At 43.9% G+C, this 18,843-nt stretch overlaps 1 protein-coding gene across 1 annotated transcript in view; it reads left to right on the plus strand.

Moving 5' to 3' along the window:
• fam124a (family with sequence similarity 124 member A) overlaps positions 1-17,258 on the plus strand; it is a 34,902-nt gene extending 17,644 nt beyond the window's left edge. The window contains exons 3-5 of the mRNA XM_080753787.1: positions 6,299-6,516; positions 7,038-7,592; positions 16,107-17,258. Of these exons, the coding sequence (XP_080609913.1) occupies positions 6,299-6,516; positions 7,038-7,592; positions 16,107-16,940 (1,607 nt within the window). The 3' untranslated portion in view covers positions 16,941-17,258. The remainder of the gene's footprint in view (positions 1-6,298; positions 6,517-7,037; positions 7,593-16,106) is intronic.
• Positions 17,259-18,843: the final 1,585 nt, after the last annotated feature.

Here is an 18,843-nt window from a genome sequence, read left to right on the forward strand (position 1 = left end):
TGCAAGCGTGCGCACACACACACACACACGCACGCACGCACGCACGCACGCACGCACGCACGCACGCGCGCACACACACACACAAAACATACAAAACACACAAAACACACATGCACTTGCTCTGAGGCCTTAGTTGAGTGTGCGCTGCTAATAGCTGTCATATGTTTCATATATACTGTATGTGCAGGCAAATGTGTTTTATCTTACCTTACATCACCTGTGCTAATAGCTGCATGCATGTGTTCATGGTTAACACACTAAAGACATCCTTCGGTTCTGACCAAGATAGATAGGTTACAAAATGTGCATTTATATGCCATATGGGTAACTTTCTACTGGTATTTATATGCCATATGGGTAACTTTCTACTGGTATTTCCTTATTTTTACGTTTTGTGTTCCCCTATAACATCAGGGAACCACACCAACAGAATCCCTTTTATGCCCATATATGGAGATCACTGATGTCATCAATATTAAGTCCATATCTAAGAGGACTTCATTTGGGAATGCCCATATATGGAGGCCACATCGACCACATACCTGACTAACAGAATCCATATATGGCCAGGACAGATGGCCAAGACAGTCCATACAGTATATGTGTGGCTGCCTGGTTCTACAGACAGGATCTCCATATATGGGCATAAAAGGGATGTATGATGTCAGATGTCATAGACGTCATAGGACTTTCACATAATGAATAACTGAGTAAGCATGTTTGGGGTCTCACAGCATATCTCCATATACAGTACATGGATCTCCATACATGGGTACAAGGGGTCTCCATATATATTTGCCCAGTATGTGGGACTGGGTAGTACGGCCTTGAATTCATGTTGTAACTTTAGGCGGTTGTAACGTAACATGGTCTTCTATTTCCCAGCAAAGTCGGTTAAAGTAAACAATTTGGGTCTTTTAATCCTTACAGAAGTAGCTTTAAAGTACTTGTTTATTCCACAAAAGCGTCTGTTTGGTTTTAGCATGCTAAACAACACACCAAACACAATGATAGCAATTTCTGGAATGGTGGATATCTCTATTCTCATCTTCTGAGCCAAATTCAGATCTATTCTCTATTCTACCCTGTTCATCCTGCATTCTCATACATTTTAGGTTCTCGTTCATGAGAGTTTAGGATAGTGGGAAAGTGTGTGTGTGTGTGTGTGTGTGTGTGTGTGTGTGTGTGTGTGTGTGTGTGTGTGTGTGTGTGTGTGTGTGTGTGTGTGTGTGTGTGTGTGTGTGTGTGTGTGTGTGTGTGTGTGTGCGCGCGTGCAAGGGTGTGTGTGTATGTGTGCGTGCGTGAGTGAGTGAGTGAATGCATGCATGGGTTTCGGTTAGTCTGTAATCATGCAACCTCTTCATAACAATTAAGAGGCTAATCATTTACATATTGGCTATTTTCTCTATTTTTGCACAATTTTGAGAAGAGAAAAAGTGTAAAAAGATAGGGCTTAAATGATTAGAACCATGAAAAGATAATACTTCTGATATATCAGGATATTACGATATCCCAAACTCCAATCAATATCTAGTCTCATATCACGATAGGCTATTGATATTGATATATTGCCCAGCCCTAGTTCGATAATTACCAGCAAGTGCCTGAATGCCTGTCAACAGAACAGTTACCTGAAGAGGTTGGTCTTGCGTAACGTGATCTTAAGGTCACAATACCACGTCACGTTTTTGGTCAAGTAGAAAGTGTCCATTAGCAAAGGCCAAAGGGTCTCATGAGACAGATCCTGTAGCCATTACTCCCACCTGGGGCCGTGGAGTAGCCTGGCAGTGCCCAAGCATCCTCCATGTGACCATTGACAAGAACACACTGTGTGGCCTTCAGTGGTGGATAGTAACTAAGAACATTTACTCAAGTACTGTACTTAAAGTACAATTTTGAGGTATTTGAGGTATTTCTGTCAAAATACCCCACTACATCTCAGAGACAAATATTGTACTTTTACTCCACAACAATTATTTGAAAACTTGAGTTACTAGTTACTTTGTAGATTTCTATTATTGTATTGTATTATTACAGAACATACATTAACCACTTCAGCCCTAGACATTTTGGCCATTTAGAGCTTGTAGATCTGCTATTTTCAAAGTATTTTTTATACATCAAGCATCTATATTGGAGCACTTGGAGGCAATCCTAAACCAGAATGTTTAGCTACATATTCCCACAAACACCTCTCACAAACATAGCCACCACGTCGAACAAACGTGAAAATTTTAAAATGTCCACATTTTAAACATGCCACTCTTTGAACCGCATTTATTTCAATTTAACAAAATTTGCCTCACGCAGAGCAGCCACTCCTGACGGAATGATCCAACGTTGACCGGCGACGCGATTTGCGTCACAAATGGGCGTAAACACAACGCACTCCAACTAAGTAACTGCCTGCAAGCTGCAAGCAACAGAGATGGGGGGAGGATGGGGGGGTGGAGAGTAGAGAGAGTAGAGAGACAGAGCGGAGCTCAGCGACACGACCAAATGCAGCACTCCAATTGGCTAGGACTGATCACGTGGCACACGTGCCGACGTCCCACGTCACACCAGCGCCATACGTGCTGCTGACGTAACGTGCTGCTCACGTAAAGTCAACACAAGGCTAACAGTTAGCTAAACAAATGATGTACTCACGTTTGCAGAGTCAATAGCACTACTGTCCACATTCCAGTACAGTCCATCACTTAGGCACGAGTCCCGATCACATTACCATAATCTTCATGTATGTACATCCCATTACAGCCACATAACGTTAGGCATTTTATTTATGTGCAGTTTCTAACAGGGAGTGCGTCCGCCGGTAAAATATGTCCGACCGGAAACGTGCTGCGCCACAATAGTTCCCCCCATAGAGAGGCATCAGATAGATGGATACATCGATCGTAGATGTATCTATCTATCTGCAGATAGATAGATAGATAGATAGATATATAGATAGTACTATAGAGAATCAATTATAAGAAAAACAATCATAATAATTAAAACACATATTATTAACAATAATAATATATGGAATTAATATAGCACATCTATCTATACTGAGAGCCACAGAAAGATAGATTAGATACACACATCTATCAATAGATAGATAGATAGATAGATAGATAGATATTATAATACAATAATAATAATAAGGGTAATAATAATAATAATACAAACTTTAATATCTGGATTTTATATAGTACTTTTACACTACAGTACAGTACGGCACAGTACAGTAGTACCATAAACTACAGTACAGTACAGTACAGTACAGTACAGTACAGTACAGTATGGTACAGTACAGTACAGTACACTACGGTACAGTACAGTACAGTACAGTACAGTATGGTATAGTATGGTACAGTACAGTACAGTACAGTACAGTATGGTACAGTACAGTACAGTATGGTACAGTACAGTACAGTACAGTACAGTACAGTACAGTACAGTACAGCATGGTACAGTACAGAACAGTATGGTACAGTACAGTACAGTACAGTACAGTACAGTACAGTATGGTACAGTACAGTACAGTATGGTACAGTACGGTACAGTACAGTACACTACAGTACAGTACGGTACGGTACAGTACAGTACAGTACAGTACAGTACAGTACAGTACAGTACGGTACAGTACAGTACAGTACAGTACAGTAATATGTCCGACCGGAAACGTGCTGCGGCACAATAGTTCCGCCACAATAGTTCCCCCCCCCCCCCAATTTTTTTTTTTTTTTTTACTTTTTTTTTTTCACAAAACATTTTTTTTTCTTATTTTTTCTTTATTTATTTTTTTTACTTTTTGTGAAAAAAAAAACGTTTTTTAGTAAAGAAGCGGGCGTGGACTCTAGATGTGAGCGGCCCGAAGGGCCGCGAACCTCTAGTGTCATACATTTGAAAACTTGTGAAATGGGACATTCTGCATAATGATTACTTTCTACCTTTGGCACTTTAAGTACATTTTGATACCAATACTTTGCGACTTTGCAGTATTGACACTTTTACTTAAGTAAAACAATGTGAGTACTTTTTCCATCGCTGGTGTCCTTTCCCTCGCCCTGCAGTGCCCCAGTCCTTCCAGGCACCAAAACCAAATGGGACAAGCCCCCAGAGATGAGAGATAACGAGTTGCAGGGAAAAGACTTTTGAAAAGAAAGAATGAGAGGACGTAGCGATGGGAAGTTGGTTTGTGTGTTTATCTGTGTACATTGAAGCAGAGGGGGAAAACAACACATTGTTTGTGCAAGGTAAAAGAAAAAGAAAAGGAAAAAAACAAAAACCCACAAAATACTCTCCCAAGGACATTTCAGGAGCAGGCACATGCACACATAGACATCAAAGGGGGCTTGAGCCCCTGCCCTTTTACCCGTCTGTAAAAAGTGCCCTCTCCAGACCATGAATGCAATTTTCACTATGGTGAAAGAAACGCAAATGCCCTCTTTCCGTGCCATACCTGAAGGCAGCATTCAAGAGAATTGCCTTGTCCAAACTCTCCTGAACTTGAATGCAGCATCTTATATTGAAATCAAGAAATGTGTAGAAATCAAGCATTGAAAATAGCCAACCTCCCAGCTCGCTGCGACGCGTTGTGAGCTTGGAGGTCTGCTATTTTCGATGTTTTCACCAAAAGTCCCTTTTCAAAATTTCAGCCCCTGCCTCTCTAACAATCTCTGCACGTCCCTGTTCATGAGCATATAATTGGTGGAAATGTTAGTTTGGCAGTACCTGCCGTGGGGGAGCCAGGGAAGGGCCTGGGCCTTGTTTTTCCGGGTCACAGGTTCAGGGGGGGAAGCTACACCTTGCTGCAGCGTTCCCGCTGTGGTCTGGAACATTCCTCTGGGGGTTTTCACTAATGACCTCCTTAATGGCACTAATGATTCTGCAACGAAACACACAGTTCCACACACACAGACCTGAGGGAAGGGGGGTGGAGGGGCGGAGGGAAAGATGGTGTTAGATGTGGAGAAGTGAAACAGAGAATGATGCTAATGAGAGATTAGGCGGGAGGGAGGAGGTACGGGAAAGGAGAGGGAGGGAGGGAGGGAGAGAAAATTGCGGAGCTAAGAGGTAAACAAGGGGAAGGGAGTGGAGATGGACGAAAGGCAGATGTCTGGCATGAAAAAGGAGCGGGGCCGAGATGAGAGATCTTCTCGAGCATGAACCGAGCCTTGCTGTTGTTGTTCTGTGAGCGTTCTCATCCTCCGTGTCCCGTGCCACGTATAGCTGTGATGTTTATTCATTGGTTTTACTTAGTTCTCAAATTTGGCGGGTTTCGTTTCTTATGATTTCTTCTCTTCTCTTCCCCACCCTCCTCCTCCTGACCTCCTCCTCTCCCATGGCCTTTCTCGCCCGCCCCTCCGTGGCTCGATGGCGGTGGTGCTGCTGCTGGGTGTGGAGGTGAGTTAGGGGTGGGCGATTTGGTGTTAAATATCGTTGACACGATACAATGTCTCCACGATATGCCTTTTCGGAGATATCGTATATATCGTGATACAATGAGGGAGCCTTATAAAAAGGTCCTGTTGAATTGTTAATACAGAGATTCATGGCAGAATTCATTTTTGTCTAAATCAGTAGTTCTCAAATTTAAAATGTCAAGGTCTCCCCTTAACTCTGACAGTACAGTATACAAGTGAAACGTTTCATTTGTATACTGTCAAAGAGTTACATACTTGTAAGGATCAATTTAGACCTCCCAAAAGGAACCCAGAGAGACCCTACTAGTCTAAATGGTCTGTTACTCCTTTCTCTTTTCGTTTTTGTTACTGTACCTTGTACTGTAGGTGGTTGTACTGTTAAGTAACTTGGAAAAATAACCATAAAAACCAACATGAAAAAGAATCGTGATAAGATCAGCTTGGGATGATATCGTGATTAAGGCTGGGACTTTAACTGATTAATTGCGATTAATTAATTACAGAAAATTAACGCGATTAAAAAAATTAACGCATTTTAATCGCACATAGTTTTTGCACCACAGAACCTTCAGTTTCGGGCATACCGATCATAGCGATGCACCAACCAAGAAGAGACAACAAACGCAAAGGGAGAAGTAGCCGATCAGAGCGCTTTGCTTGGCCCAGTCGATGCGAAATTTATATAAAAACAACTCACTCGTTGATTCACTCGTACAACAAAATGTGTTTTACTTGGAAAAAAATGCTTCTCAGGTCAAATATTGATGTGCGATTAAAATGTGATTAATTGCGATTAATTAATCACAGAGCCTGTAATTAATTAGATTAAAAATTTTAATCGCATCCCAGCCCTACGTGATATTGTATTTTTCCGTATCGCCCAGGTGAGTCATCCATGGTGGAGCTCCAGGACCCGTTCCTGGTCAGCGTGCACCTCATCGCCGACCCGGGCCAGGGCCCGTCCCTGCAGTGCGCCGCCGACGCCGTGCTGTCATGGGTGCACCCCGAGCTGCAGCTCTTCCGCATCTCCGAGCGGGCCGCCTCCTCGTCCAACGCCCAACGTTCCCGGCTGAAGCGGCAGCAACCAAACGGAGGCTTGACGGTAGGGGTGGGCGATATGGTGATAAATATCGTTGAGATGATACAATGTCTCCACAATATGCCTTTTCAGAGATATCGTATATACTGTATCGTGAATTCGTGATACAATGAGGGAGCCTCAACATTCACTGCAGAGTTCATTTAAACCTGCATTTTGGTCTAAATCAGTAGTTCTCAAACTAAAATGTTAAAATGTCAAGGTCTCCCCTTAACTCTGACAGTATACAACGGGTCCATTTGGTTTCGTTTGTATACTGTCGGAGTTACATACTTGTAAGGATCAATTTAGACCTCGCAAAAGGAACACAGGGAGTCCCGGGACTCCACTTTGAGGACCACTGGTCTAAATGGTCTGTTGTTACTCCTTTTTCTTTTCGTTTTTGTTACCTTGGTACTGTAGGTGGTTGTACTGTTAAGTAACTCGAAAAATAACCCTAGAAACCAACATGAAAAAGAATCGTGATAAGATCGTGTATTATTGAGATAATATTGTGATATTGTATTTTTTTTCCATATCATCAGCCGGCCTTGGCGGTCATCCTTTTCCTCCAGGAGTCCTGTGGGGGCGAGGAGGAGGAGCAGATCGTGACGCTGCACCGCGCGCTGCAGAGCCCGCCATGGCGCTACCACCACACAGAGAAAGTCAGCAACGGCCGCCGCATGCTCCCGCTGGCACCATGCAGCCAGGACTTCTACACCCTGGCCCCCGGCACGCCGCTCTGGGCCGTGCGGCAGGTGCACTACGGCAAGGAGATTGTGCGCTTCACTGTGTACTGCCGCCACGAGAACTACGCGGACATGGTGCGGCTGTACAGGTTGCTGCTGCAGCGCCGGGTGGCACAGAAGAAGGAGGACTTCTGCTTCTTCGTGGTGTACGCCAACCCGGACACGGAGATCCAGCTGTCCGTCAAGAGGCTGCCGCGGGGGCAGAGCCCGGTGCCCGCAGAGGCGGCGGTGATGGAGGTGAGGGTGCGGGACGTGGGGGCGCTGGTGCCCCTGCTGCCGCGGCCCTGCAGCCCCATCAGTGAGGTGCGCTGGCAGACGGAGGACTACGACGGCAATAAGATCCTCCTGCAGGTGAGTGCTGACCTCCACCGAAATGACTCGTGACTAGAACAGCGTTTGTTGTACCGGTATGTACTGTATACATCAGGCTCCAGAGGCTTGACAACATCAGTTATTGGCAATTATGCAGCCGATATGTCCCGATTCTTTTTTTACCACTTTCAACCTTTGGGCATGTCATAATAGATGAATATTTTGAAAGGTTTTCAAAGATTTTAGAACAGTTCATTTATTTTACTTATTTTGCTTCATAAAAACAGCAGATCTACAAGCTCACAAGGCACCACATTGCAGCATGCTGTTAGCTTGTAGGTCTGCTGGTTTTGAAGGAAAAAAAGAATAGGGATAATATACAGTATATACAGTATATTATGCCCCCTGCGGGCGTGTGCAGGACTGTGCCCGCTTGCCTCTCTGCCCTTCAACGTCTCCGCGTGTCCCAAATAACCCCGCCTCTCATTGAAAATGAATTACTAGGGTGCGTCAACTGCCCCCTCAATGGCCTTAATGCTCTCTGGGACCCAAACTAGTGAAAACAGCAACACGTTGTGAGCTTGTAGATCTTATATTTTCAATACTAGTAATTTCACTACTAATTAAATACAAATTATTTATTATTTATTAATGAAATTCTAGATCATCATTAGGACATGCAAACAAGCATGCCAACCTGTATAGTGCAGCTTCACCACTCAACACTGCATCGTGATTAGTGGGGCTTCATTCACAAACTGGACACATACAGTAGTAACTGATTAAAGATAACGATTGGACAAAAATATAAGTATATAAATATACATTTGAGCTCCAGAACTGGAACCAACAGGTTGCTGTGCATGGCACATTGGCGTTGGACTGAATAGCATCCCTTGATGCTGATGAATGCTGACAGAACACCGATCCAAGCCAAGTAGCACGACAGATACACTGAGACTTGTGGTGTGAAGTGCAAAAGTCAACTTAGCAACAGCAATGTGAAAACAGACAGCAGCAGCAGCAGAAATACAATCGAGATGTTCCAGCCTGACTCAGGGCTGTTCAGATTGAACACACACACACACACACACACACACACACACACACACACACACACACACACACACACACACACACACACACACACACACACACACACACACACACACACACACACACACACACACAAACACTACACGCTCAGGCACAAAGAACTTGGCAGGATTATATAGCACGACCACAGAAGCACACTGCTAAGAAATTCAATTACTGTCCATGTGTATGTTGGTGAGAGACTGTTCCCATCATGAGTATGAGTATGAGGGCGTGCTTCTCTGTCTTGAGAGCACGTGTTTGAGTCTGTGGAAACAAAGAGAGAAAGCAACACAGAGAGAGAGAGAGAGAGAGAGAGAGAGAGAGAGAGAGAGAGAGAGAGAGAAAAGGTGTCCCCACCGCATAGAGTAGTTCAGTGGTGGGAAACAGATTAACAGTCAAACTGCAGACAATCCATTCATCCAGGGACGTGCAGAGAATGTTAGAGAGGCAGGGGCTGCGATTTCCAAAGGGGCCTTTTAGTGAAAATATCGAAAATAGCAGACCTCCAAGCTCACAACAGTGAGCTTGGAGGTTGTCTATTTTCGGTACTTGATACCACACTGAACTAAGCATAATCAAATTAATACTGGAGATGTGACGTAACATGGCATGGACTTCTACACAGAGAGAGCAATTCTTTCAACATAAGATGTTGCATTCAAGTTCAGGAGAGTTTGCACAAGGCAATTCTCTTGAATGCTGCCTTTGGAAAGGGGGCATTTGCATTTCTTTCACCATAGTAAAAACTGCATTCATGGTCTGGAGAGGGCATGTTTTACAGACTGATAAAAGGGCAGGGGCTCAAGGCCCCTTTGATGTCTATGTGTGCACGTGCCTGCATCCATCCATCCATCCATCCATCCATCCATCCATCCATCCATCCATCCATCCATCCATCCATCCATCCATCCATCAGATCACAGTGTCCAAGGTGGCCACATCCTAGTGCACCACCCATTCTAACCATTATTAGCCTGGTAACCACACCAATCTGCCATAGCAAAAAATGGTCTGGCCATGGGAGGCTTAACCATTATACCCACAAATGAAATGTATATCAAGAAAATATATATATTGTTCAAAAGCACACACACGCACACACACGCGCGCACGCATGCACGCACACACGCACGCACGCACGCACGCACGCACGCACGCACGCACGCACGCACGCACACTCACACACACACACACACACACACACACACACACACACACACACACACACACACACACACACACACACACACACACACACTCCTTGTTTGGAGGGTGTCAGTTTCAGAGGGTGTTCCAGTTATTGGCGTGAGAGATATTAAGGCCTGAAAGTTCAAGCCGATTATATGAACCTGTTGTCCATTACTGGGATTGCTACAGTCTTTGTGTTCACCAGTGAGGCGAACAATAATCTGTCATGATTCTCAGCCACCTGCTGCGACTGAACTAGACAACTGACTTCTTTTGCCATAAGCTTTTAGAACTTTGATCAAAAGCACCTTTTTTATATAAACAAATGAACTCAAAATCATTTATTTTAATAATTAATTAAATTGATTAGTCTGTGAGCTTGTAGTCCTGCTATATGCAAAAAAGAACTATTATTTTATTAACCCATTTAGACCTGAGGGCGATGAAAAAAAGACGGCTTCTAAATCCTGACCTAGGTTTTCTGAAAAATATTTATTTTTAAAAAAGGGCGAAAAAAAAAGAAAAAGAAAGTTGCTATATGTAGCAACAACAACCCCAAAGGGGGTTCCTGGCTTGAAAGATACAGTCACGTAAAGGGGGTTCCCGGTCTAAATGGTCTTAAGTAGATCGATTATTTCAATCAACTATTGCACCCCAAAAGTGAAGTTCCAGTATCATTGGGGAATTGTGGGTCAAACGTTCTGCTTTGAACATTCTCTGTCTTGCTCTAAACTTGCTGAGGTCAGATCCATGTCTGACCTGGCTTATCCCAGATATCCAAGCCCTGACAGAGTAAATGATCATTTAGGGTTACACGAGCCGCGTGCCGAGCAGAACAGATTTTCGTCGAGCGACGCCGTCTTCTACCACAAAGCATAAATTAGGCTTAAGGGTCTGACCTTTACCATGTCAACAACCTCATTACCCAGCACCCCCCGCTGCCACTGCTCGCCAGTATTGCGGGCCGTCGCCCACAAAGACGAGCACAACAACATGTCTCATGAAGTCGATTAGATCCTCTTTGTTTTCACTGACAGTCAAACAGATGAGGACACATGTGTGCAAACGTTTTTATTTTTATTTTGTCAAGACAGTATAAAGTACCTGTAGGATACGAATGTGTGCCAAGGATTGTGTGCCAACAATAACATCACTGTATGTACACACAGTTACGGGCACGCGCACGCACGCACACACACACACACACACACACACACACACACACGCACACACACACACACACACACACACACACACACACACACAAACACACACACACACACCCACGCACCTGCCTTCCTGTGGTCTCCCCTCCAGCGTCATTATGTTGTAAATCACTCTCTTCTTCTGTGGTGCGTGGGAGAGATAAGTACAGTATATACAGTATATACAGCCATACGTATCGCCACTGCACCACAAAGAGGAGAGGAGAAGAAGTGAGAGATAAAGGGGAAGGAGGGACTGTAAGAAGAATAAAGGACATGAGACCGACTGGAAGTGAGGAGGTGAAAATGAAAAGGGAGAGCTTTGGTTCTGAGAGGAAAGGAGAGCGAGAGAGAGATAAAGAGTGAGAGTGCAATGGTGTGTGGAGGAGGAAACACTGGGGCTTTGTCACATACTCTTTCCTTTACACGCACGCACGCACGCACGCACGCACGCCGTGGTGGAAAAAGTACTCACATTTATTACTAAAGGAGTAGTTCACCACTTTTCAACCTGTCTTCATATAATAGGTCCTCACTAATGTTCATGATAAAATATCACAATTTTTTCCTACTCAGTCCAAGTCTCCTAGGAGAGCTGTGGGAAGTTCAGAATCCATCGTCTTGTGACATCATCATTTTCCAAAAAAAAAAAATATATATATATTTTTGAAAAAAATATTTAGATTTTTATTATCGCGAGAACAACGGCTTCCACTTTAAAATTGCAACTTTTCAGGAATAGAAAGCCTGCAGTTTCTATAAGCTGGATTGGCAATCGATGATGTCACAAGACGATGGGTTTCTGACCTGCCCACAGCCCTCCTTTGAGAGAGAGAGAAAAAAAAAAGCTATTTTTGAGTGAGGACCAATTATATGAACATAGGTTGAAAAGTGGTGGAGTGCCCCTTAAGAAAAGTATCAATATTGCAATATAGAAACACTCTGTTACAAGTAAGTCAGAATTTAAAAATGTAATTGAGTAAAAGTATGACAGTATTGGCATCAACATGTACTTAAATTACCAAAAGTAAAAGTACAAAATGTTTGAAAATAGCAGATCTACAAGCTCACAACACGTCGCATAGGGCTAAAGTGCTTCATGTATGTTTTATAATATTATAATGTATATCTGCAAAGTAACTAGTAACTAAAGTTTTCAAATAAATGTAGTGGAGTACAATATTTGGATCCCAGATGTAGTGGAGTAGAAGTAAAAGTATTGGAAAATGGAAATACTCAAGTAAAGTACAAATACCTCAAAATTGTATTTAAGTACATTACTTGAGTAAATGTACTTAGTTACTTTACATCACTGCACGCAAGCAGGCACATGCAAAGGTATAGTAAGAACACACACCTTCACTACACTTGCAAAACCCTGAGAGTTATTTGATCCATAGAGTCTCTATTCTGGGGTAAACATTCTGCAGAGAATATTCTAACGTTCAGACTCGTATCTAGAGCCCTTAGGAATATTCTAACGTTCAGCCTCGTATCTAGAGCCCTTAGGAATCCGGGTCAGCTAAGTATAGGGTTTAAGTGGTTGACTCTGACAGAGAGTAAATGGACCCATAGGGCAGCGCACAAAGAAAGAATTACTCACGCAAAGTGCTTGCAATCTCATGCATGCCTTTAATTTACACTACTGTCTTCCAAACAATGGGTCGGAAGCCATTTTTGTTTAGTTTGTTTTCTCCAGTTTCCTAGCAAGTCTTTTATTTATTTCAAAAGATTCAAAAAAGTAAAAGAATGTACAAAAGAATTTCATAAATAAAAAAAACCGAAAACAACCCATGAGTTGAGAAAACAAGATAGTGCAAATATTTTCACTATATCTTTGAAATAGAGCTTTTAGTGGTTAATTCATAATGTATTTTTTGTAAGCCTGGGTCCTGGGGAGATGCCGTATTCATCTTTTTGGTCTTGAGCTGAAATGTTTGGGAACCCCTGCTCTACAGCCTCATTTAACACATAGGCACAACTTAAGCACACATCACCAATGAGCACAGCACACTACGAGGCATTCATCAGAGCAGTGGAGAACAAACTGCTGTTTAATGGGCCGCTTATTTAACTACGCGTCCACTTAACGAGGCCCTTACACAAGCAGAAATCCTCTAAAACGAGCCATTTGCTTAATGATGCATGCATAGTTGCATACACAAAACCGTGCAACAATAGAAAAGTTAAAACAGTTTGGTGCTTTATGTGGTACCTGCTGCCATAAAGCATGTTTATTCACTTTCGACATTCACTGAAAAACAATCACTGCGGATTTACTTTCAACACTTTCGTGCTTTTAGACTCGGTGTCGTGTCGCTCTCCATTCCGACATGTCGCCACTCCGAAATTGACTTCTTATTGTCGGAGTGGCGACACTTCCATAGAGGTTAAGTTTAGGGTAAGGGTTAGAGATAGGGTTAGTGTCGGAATGGAGACATGTCGGAAAGGAGACATGTCGGAGTGGCGGGGTGTAACCTTTAGACTCGGGGGCAGTTATTATTATTTGTGAACTTCAACATATGGAAATGTGCAAAAAAGGCCTTACAGTATGTGCTCCTATGGAAATCATTGTCTGAGACAAGGTGGAAAGCCATTGCTTGTTTGGTCAGGAAACTGTACGACAGGACAGACATGAGGATAGCAGCATGGGGAAGCCATCAATGGTTGAGAGGAGGAGGAGGAGGAGGAGGGGACTACAGTATTTTGTGCTGGGATTTATTGGTGAGAGTGGAAACATAGGCGAGAGACACGGTTCAAATCTAAACCGGAAAGAAGTGGGCTGGTGTTTTTGAAGTCAGATTGACTTATGAATGACGACGTTTCACCATGTCAGTGTGTGCACTATACCAGGGGTCTTCAACAGGGGGTCCGGGACCCCTAGTTGGTCCTCAGAGTTACTACAGGGGGGCCACCAAATCCTTGTGTGATAGGATAAATCTTTTAAACGAACAACTTGAACCCTCACATCCCTATTCTGAGGAGAACTATAGCCAAAGATAGCAGATCTACAAGCTCTCAACGCCTCGCAACAGCGCGAGGCGTTGAAAGTTTGTAGATCGGATATTTTTGGCAAATAGTTTTGGTGTAGAGAGAAAAAAAAAGATCAGACCAAGTACATAGTGAAAGGTCAAATTTACTAAGTGGCAACGATTTAAGTGGTTAAGTGTCTGAAAATACAAATTAACATGAATCCAACATAGACTGATAACAGTGCCGTCAAAAGTCGGTGAAAATCTTCAACACAATTGTATACAATATGTGGGGGTCCCTGCTTTATCTCTCAGCTAAGGGGTCCTTGGCCTGAAAACGTTGAAGACCCCTGCACTATACCATTACTAAATTACCATTACCAAATAACTTTTCCAAACCCATGTTGTAAGTGGAAATCTGTCTGTAGAATCTGAGTCAGTAACACAAGTCTTTAATGCATAAGTAATCCCTCTGCTTTGGAGATTCTCAGGTAACAGAGGTGTGATACACATGGGCTTGTCTGTCTCAGCACTGATAACTTCACCAGCTGTTGCTCCAATTCATAAACTAGCCGGGCCGAAAACAGGGGGGCCCCTTTAGTGAGCCCAGGGGGTTCCCTCTCACCCCCTTCTTCTTCGCTCCACTGCCTATAACATTGCGTGTGGACCTGTCAGTTGAACGGAGGCCTTGCGGAAGGGGGTTGATATAGGACCAGGGGTGTCGCACCAAATTCTGGGCCCTGGGTACAAAGATTCACTTCAATTATTTTGTGCTTTAACTATTGAAAAATAGCAGATATACAAGCTCACAGCATGGCACCGAGTGCCGCGCTGTGAGCTTGTAGATCTGTTATTTTTGAATAATCGTGAACATTTGTGCAAGTCTTTGAATGTTTCAAATCCTTCTAAGGTTTTTTGAAAAACATTATGTTTCTATTTCAGTGGTGCTCAAAATTTGCGTTACAAATGTTTGCTTAAAAATACATTTATTCAAAGATGTGCACACATTTTCACGAATATTAGATCTACTGTGAACTTGTATATCTGCTATTTTTCAATATGAAGGCCCCTCCACCTTGGACCCTAGTAACTCAGTCCCACTTCCCCCCCCTGTGACGCCCCTGGATAGGACTGAATATGTGGCCCCATCCTTTGTATCCCCTCATGACCTCATATTTCTCTACGTTTACAGGCCACAGAACAAGGCAAAAGAGGGGAGAATTCATCTCTTCTCTATATGAAGTTGTTCTTACTTGCAGATGATCACCTGGGCAGTTCTTGTTGTCCGAGACCAATACCCATAGTCTTATTTATTCATAAAGACAACAATAAAATAGCTTTTGATCAGCACTTAAATGTGATTAATATATAGTATTAATGTCAATGAAGAGCTGCCTTACTGAACGAAATGGTAGTAGTCCCATTATTTCCCAAATAATGTGGGGAGGGAGATGGCAGAGAAAAGAAAAACTATTTCCCCCGCAATGCACCTGGATTCATGCACCCACAATGCGCCGGAATTCTGCTACTTTCGCATGCTTCAAAACGCCACTGAGCATTTGCATTGAAATTAATAGCTGGGGTTCTCTATTATATTTATAGGCCTAATCTATGGTCTACAGTCACTATATTTTCCACGCCTACCAGCCGAGTTTTGTCTCGTGGTGCGTTCCTTCATCAGCAAGGTTGCTTGTGGTGCTCAGCATACAGAGGCACAAGCCCGCGCTGAATGTTGAGTTATCACATTATCCTGAGCTGTGTTCACAGTGACATGAAGATACAAAGATACTAGCCAATGTTTGAAGCCGCTACTAAAAAATACAACAACAAAGCTATAAATAAGTTGAGCTGGTCTCAACTTCAGATGCAAAGTTACAAATATGCTGTGTTGCTTTGTATCTTTTGTATCTGCCAGTGTGAACACGGCAAAGGCAGAGCTTTGTGCGCTGATTGGTCAGCTGCCGTATTGCCCCCCAGGGAGATATGGCAGCTGGCCATGGGGAAAACCCTTAAATTATCTGTATAGCCTACTGCACATTACATTCCAAGTATTCTGATTATTATTATTGTTATTTTCTATTGGTGTACAGATCCAAGGCGCCCGCTTTAAAAGCAGACAAGATGCCATGGCTGCCATGTCCTCCCCTTTGGCCGCAGAGTCCCTCTCCGCCCCATACGCATTCGGCCGCAGTGCCGCGTCTCACAGGAACCGCAGGTACCGGCTGGCGTCGCGCACCAGGGTCCAGAACCAGGCCTCTCTCTCTCAGGCCTCGCTCCCTCTCGCCTGCGAGGAGGTGGGCGAGGAGGAAGAGCAATGGGACGACCAACACGGTCCGGACGCTTGGCGGTCCCAGTGGAGGAACCTCCGGTCCAGTTCCCTCTTCTCCCTGCCGGGCCTGGGGCTGAGCAGCTCCCACTCCGCCAGCTCTTCTCCCGCACCTTCCCCCGCCCCCCACCATGGAAGCCACTCCCTCTCTCGCACTTCCTCCCTCGTCCCGCCCTTCCGGCTCAACGTGGACGCCCTGGTTGGCGCGGAGGAGACGGACGTGGACACGGGCAATAAAGTGGGCAGCGATGTGGACCTAACGGTGGTATCGGCATACGTTAAATCCAGCCTTCCACAGACGCCCTGTACTTCGTTGGCACTGCCGGAGGACATAGGCCCTGCCCCATCGGCGTCGAAGCCGGGCCGACCGCCCGTTCCCAAGAGAACCAGTAGCTTGTCTAGCAACAGCACGCGCTCTAACGTGCCAAAGTCGCGCCCCCAAAGCACCTGCCTGAACACCAGCAGGAGCCCCTCTCTGAGCGAGATCTCTCTAAACCAGTGGGACAGTTCCAACAGCATCAGCGGGCTCATAGACGACAGGAGTTTCCAAAATAAACACAAGGTAGAGGAAGAGGAAGATCAAGAGTTCTACATTTGATGGCAGCTGAAAGGACACACTTTGGCCAGTGAGGCCGACCAACTCTAAAGCAGAGCAGTGACAGAACAACCCTGCTCTTCCCCCTGGTGGCTAATAATGACAGTGCCCGACACCAGGGCTTTGACTATCTAACATATAATTATCCAGGTCAGTCAGTAGGTCAGTCAGTCAGTCAGTCAGTCAGTCAGTAAATGCTACCACCCACCAACAGGGGGTGGTGATGTGCGGACTGAAGTATCAGACTAACACACACCAATCTCACAGTTAGGAATGTCTCTCTCTCTCTCTCTCTCTCTCTCTCTCTCTCTCTCTCTCTCTCTCTCTCTCTCTCTCTTCTCTCTCTCTCTCTGCATGCACGGGTCACTAATGCACCGGGTGCATTTGATGTGTGTCTTATCTTCCATCCCCATACTTCTATTCACCTAATTTAGCTGTTAAATTATTTGTATCCATCAAAAAATATACAATCCTCCATGGGTTGCTCCTTACATTATGATGCTCCCACATATTCTCACACACGCACCAGTTACAGTTAATTTCTCCATAACCCACACTCTGCACATATCTTCAAACGGGTAAGGTCTAGTGGAGTTAAATCCTCCAGCACCTTCTCTGCGCTTGTCTATTTAGAAGGTATTTTCACATATTTGTGTTTACTGTTTATGATGCTTTCTTTTGTATGTAGACTTATGGTTGAGAGACTATTTCTTGTCATCTAACATATAATTTAGCGAATGTCTGTCTGAGTGTCTGAGTGTCTGAGTGTCTGTCTGTCTGTCTGTCACAGCGTTTCTCCTCAGTGGCTGGAGCAATTGATCTGAAATCGCATCACCATTAGCATATGAACACACCTGACACAACTGTGAAGCCCTTTTTTCACTTTCACAAATCGTTTAATTGATATTAATTTATTAGTGAATTAATTTTTCCCATTGACTTATAATGGGAATCGCAAAAACTCACATTCAATATTTTTTTTCTCGCAAACCATAGGGGCTACAGTTACAAAACTCTGAGAGGAGATTTATAATGATATCAAGGATTAAATAAAAAATAACTTTGTCAGTTGGCCTCATGGTGGCGCTATAACAGTCCACTTTACGTTTCGGCCTGTAACTCTTAAACCGTAGGTCGGAAAATTAAAATTATTTTTTCCCTGGATTCCGTGGGTCGAGACGCATCTCCCGATATAGGCCACGCCCATTTGCGCCAGGCTAGATTTTCCGCCATCTTGAATTTTCTCCAAAACACACTTTTTGCTCCTTTTCCTACATATTTTCTTCAAATGTCGCAAAAAGCGGTATACATGATCTATGAACCCATGCAATGAATATACTCAAGGGATATGTCGATAGTCTGTACCGTTCGTTCGTAACGGGCTTCCAAAGTTATTAGCAGGATGGGACCGCAAACAATAGCCGTAAAGCACAAACAAATTGTCGAGTCAACACTGAATTTTAACCAAGGGTCGCGGGTGGCATACTCAACGAATCCCCAAAAGCATTTCCACTCTGCCTCATGGTGGCGCTATAACGGCCTACTTGCCTTGTAACTCTTGAACCGTAGGTCGAAAAATTAAAATTCTTTTTTCCCTGGATTCCTTGGGTCAATACGCATCTCCCCATATAGGCCCCGCCCATTTGCGTCAGGATAGATTTTCCGCCATTTTGAATTTTCTCCAAAACACACTTTTTGCTCCTTTTCCTACATATTTTCTTCAAATGTCACGAAAATGGGTACACATGATCTCTGAACCCATGCAATGAACATAGTCAAGGGATATTTTGATAGTCCATACCGTTCGTTCGTAACGGGCTTCCAAAGTTAGCGGGAGGGGCCCGTTTTGCAAACAATAGCCATAAATCACAAACAAAACGTCGAGTCAACACTGAATTTCTGCCAC

The sequence above is a fragment of the Nannobrachium achirus genome (assembly GCF_963921795.1).
Source record: "Nannobrachium achirus genome assembly, chromosome: 22".
NCBI lineage: Eukaryota > Metazoa > Chordata > Actinopteri > Myctophiformes > Myctophidae > Nannobrachium > Nannobrachium achirus.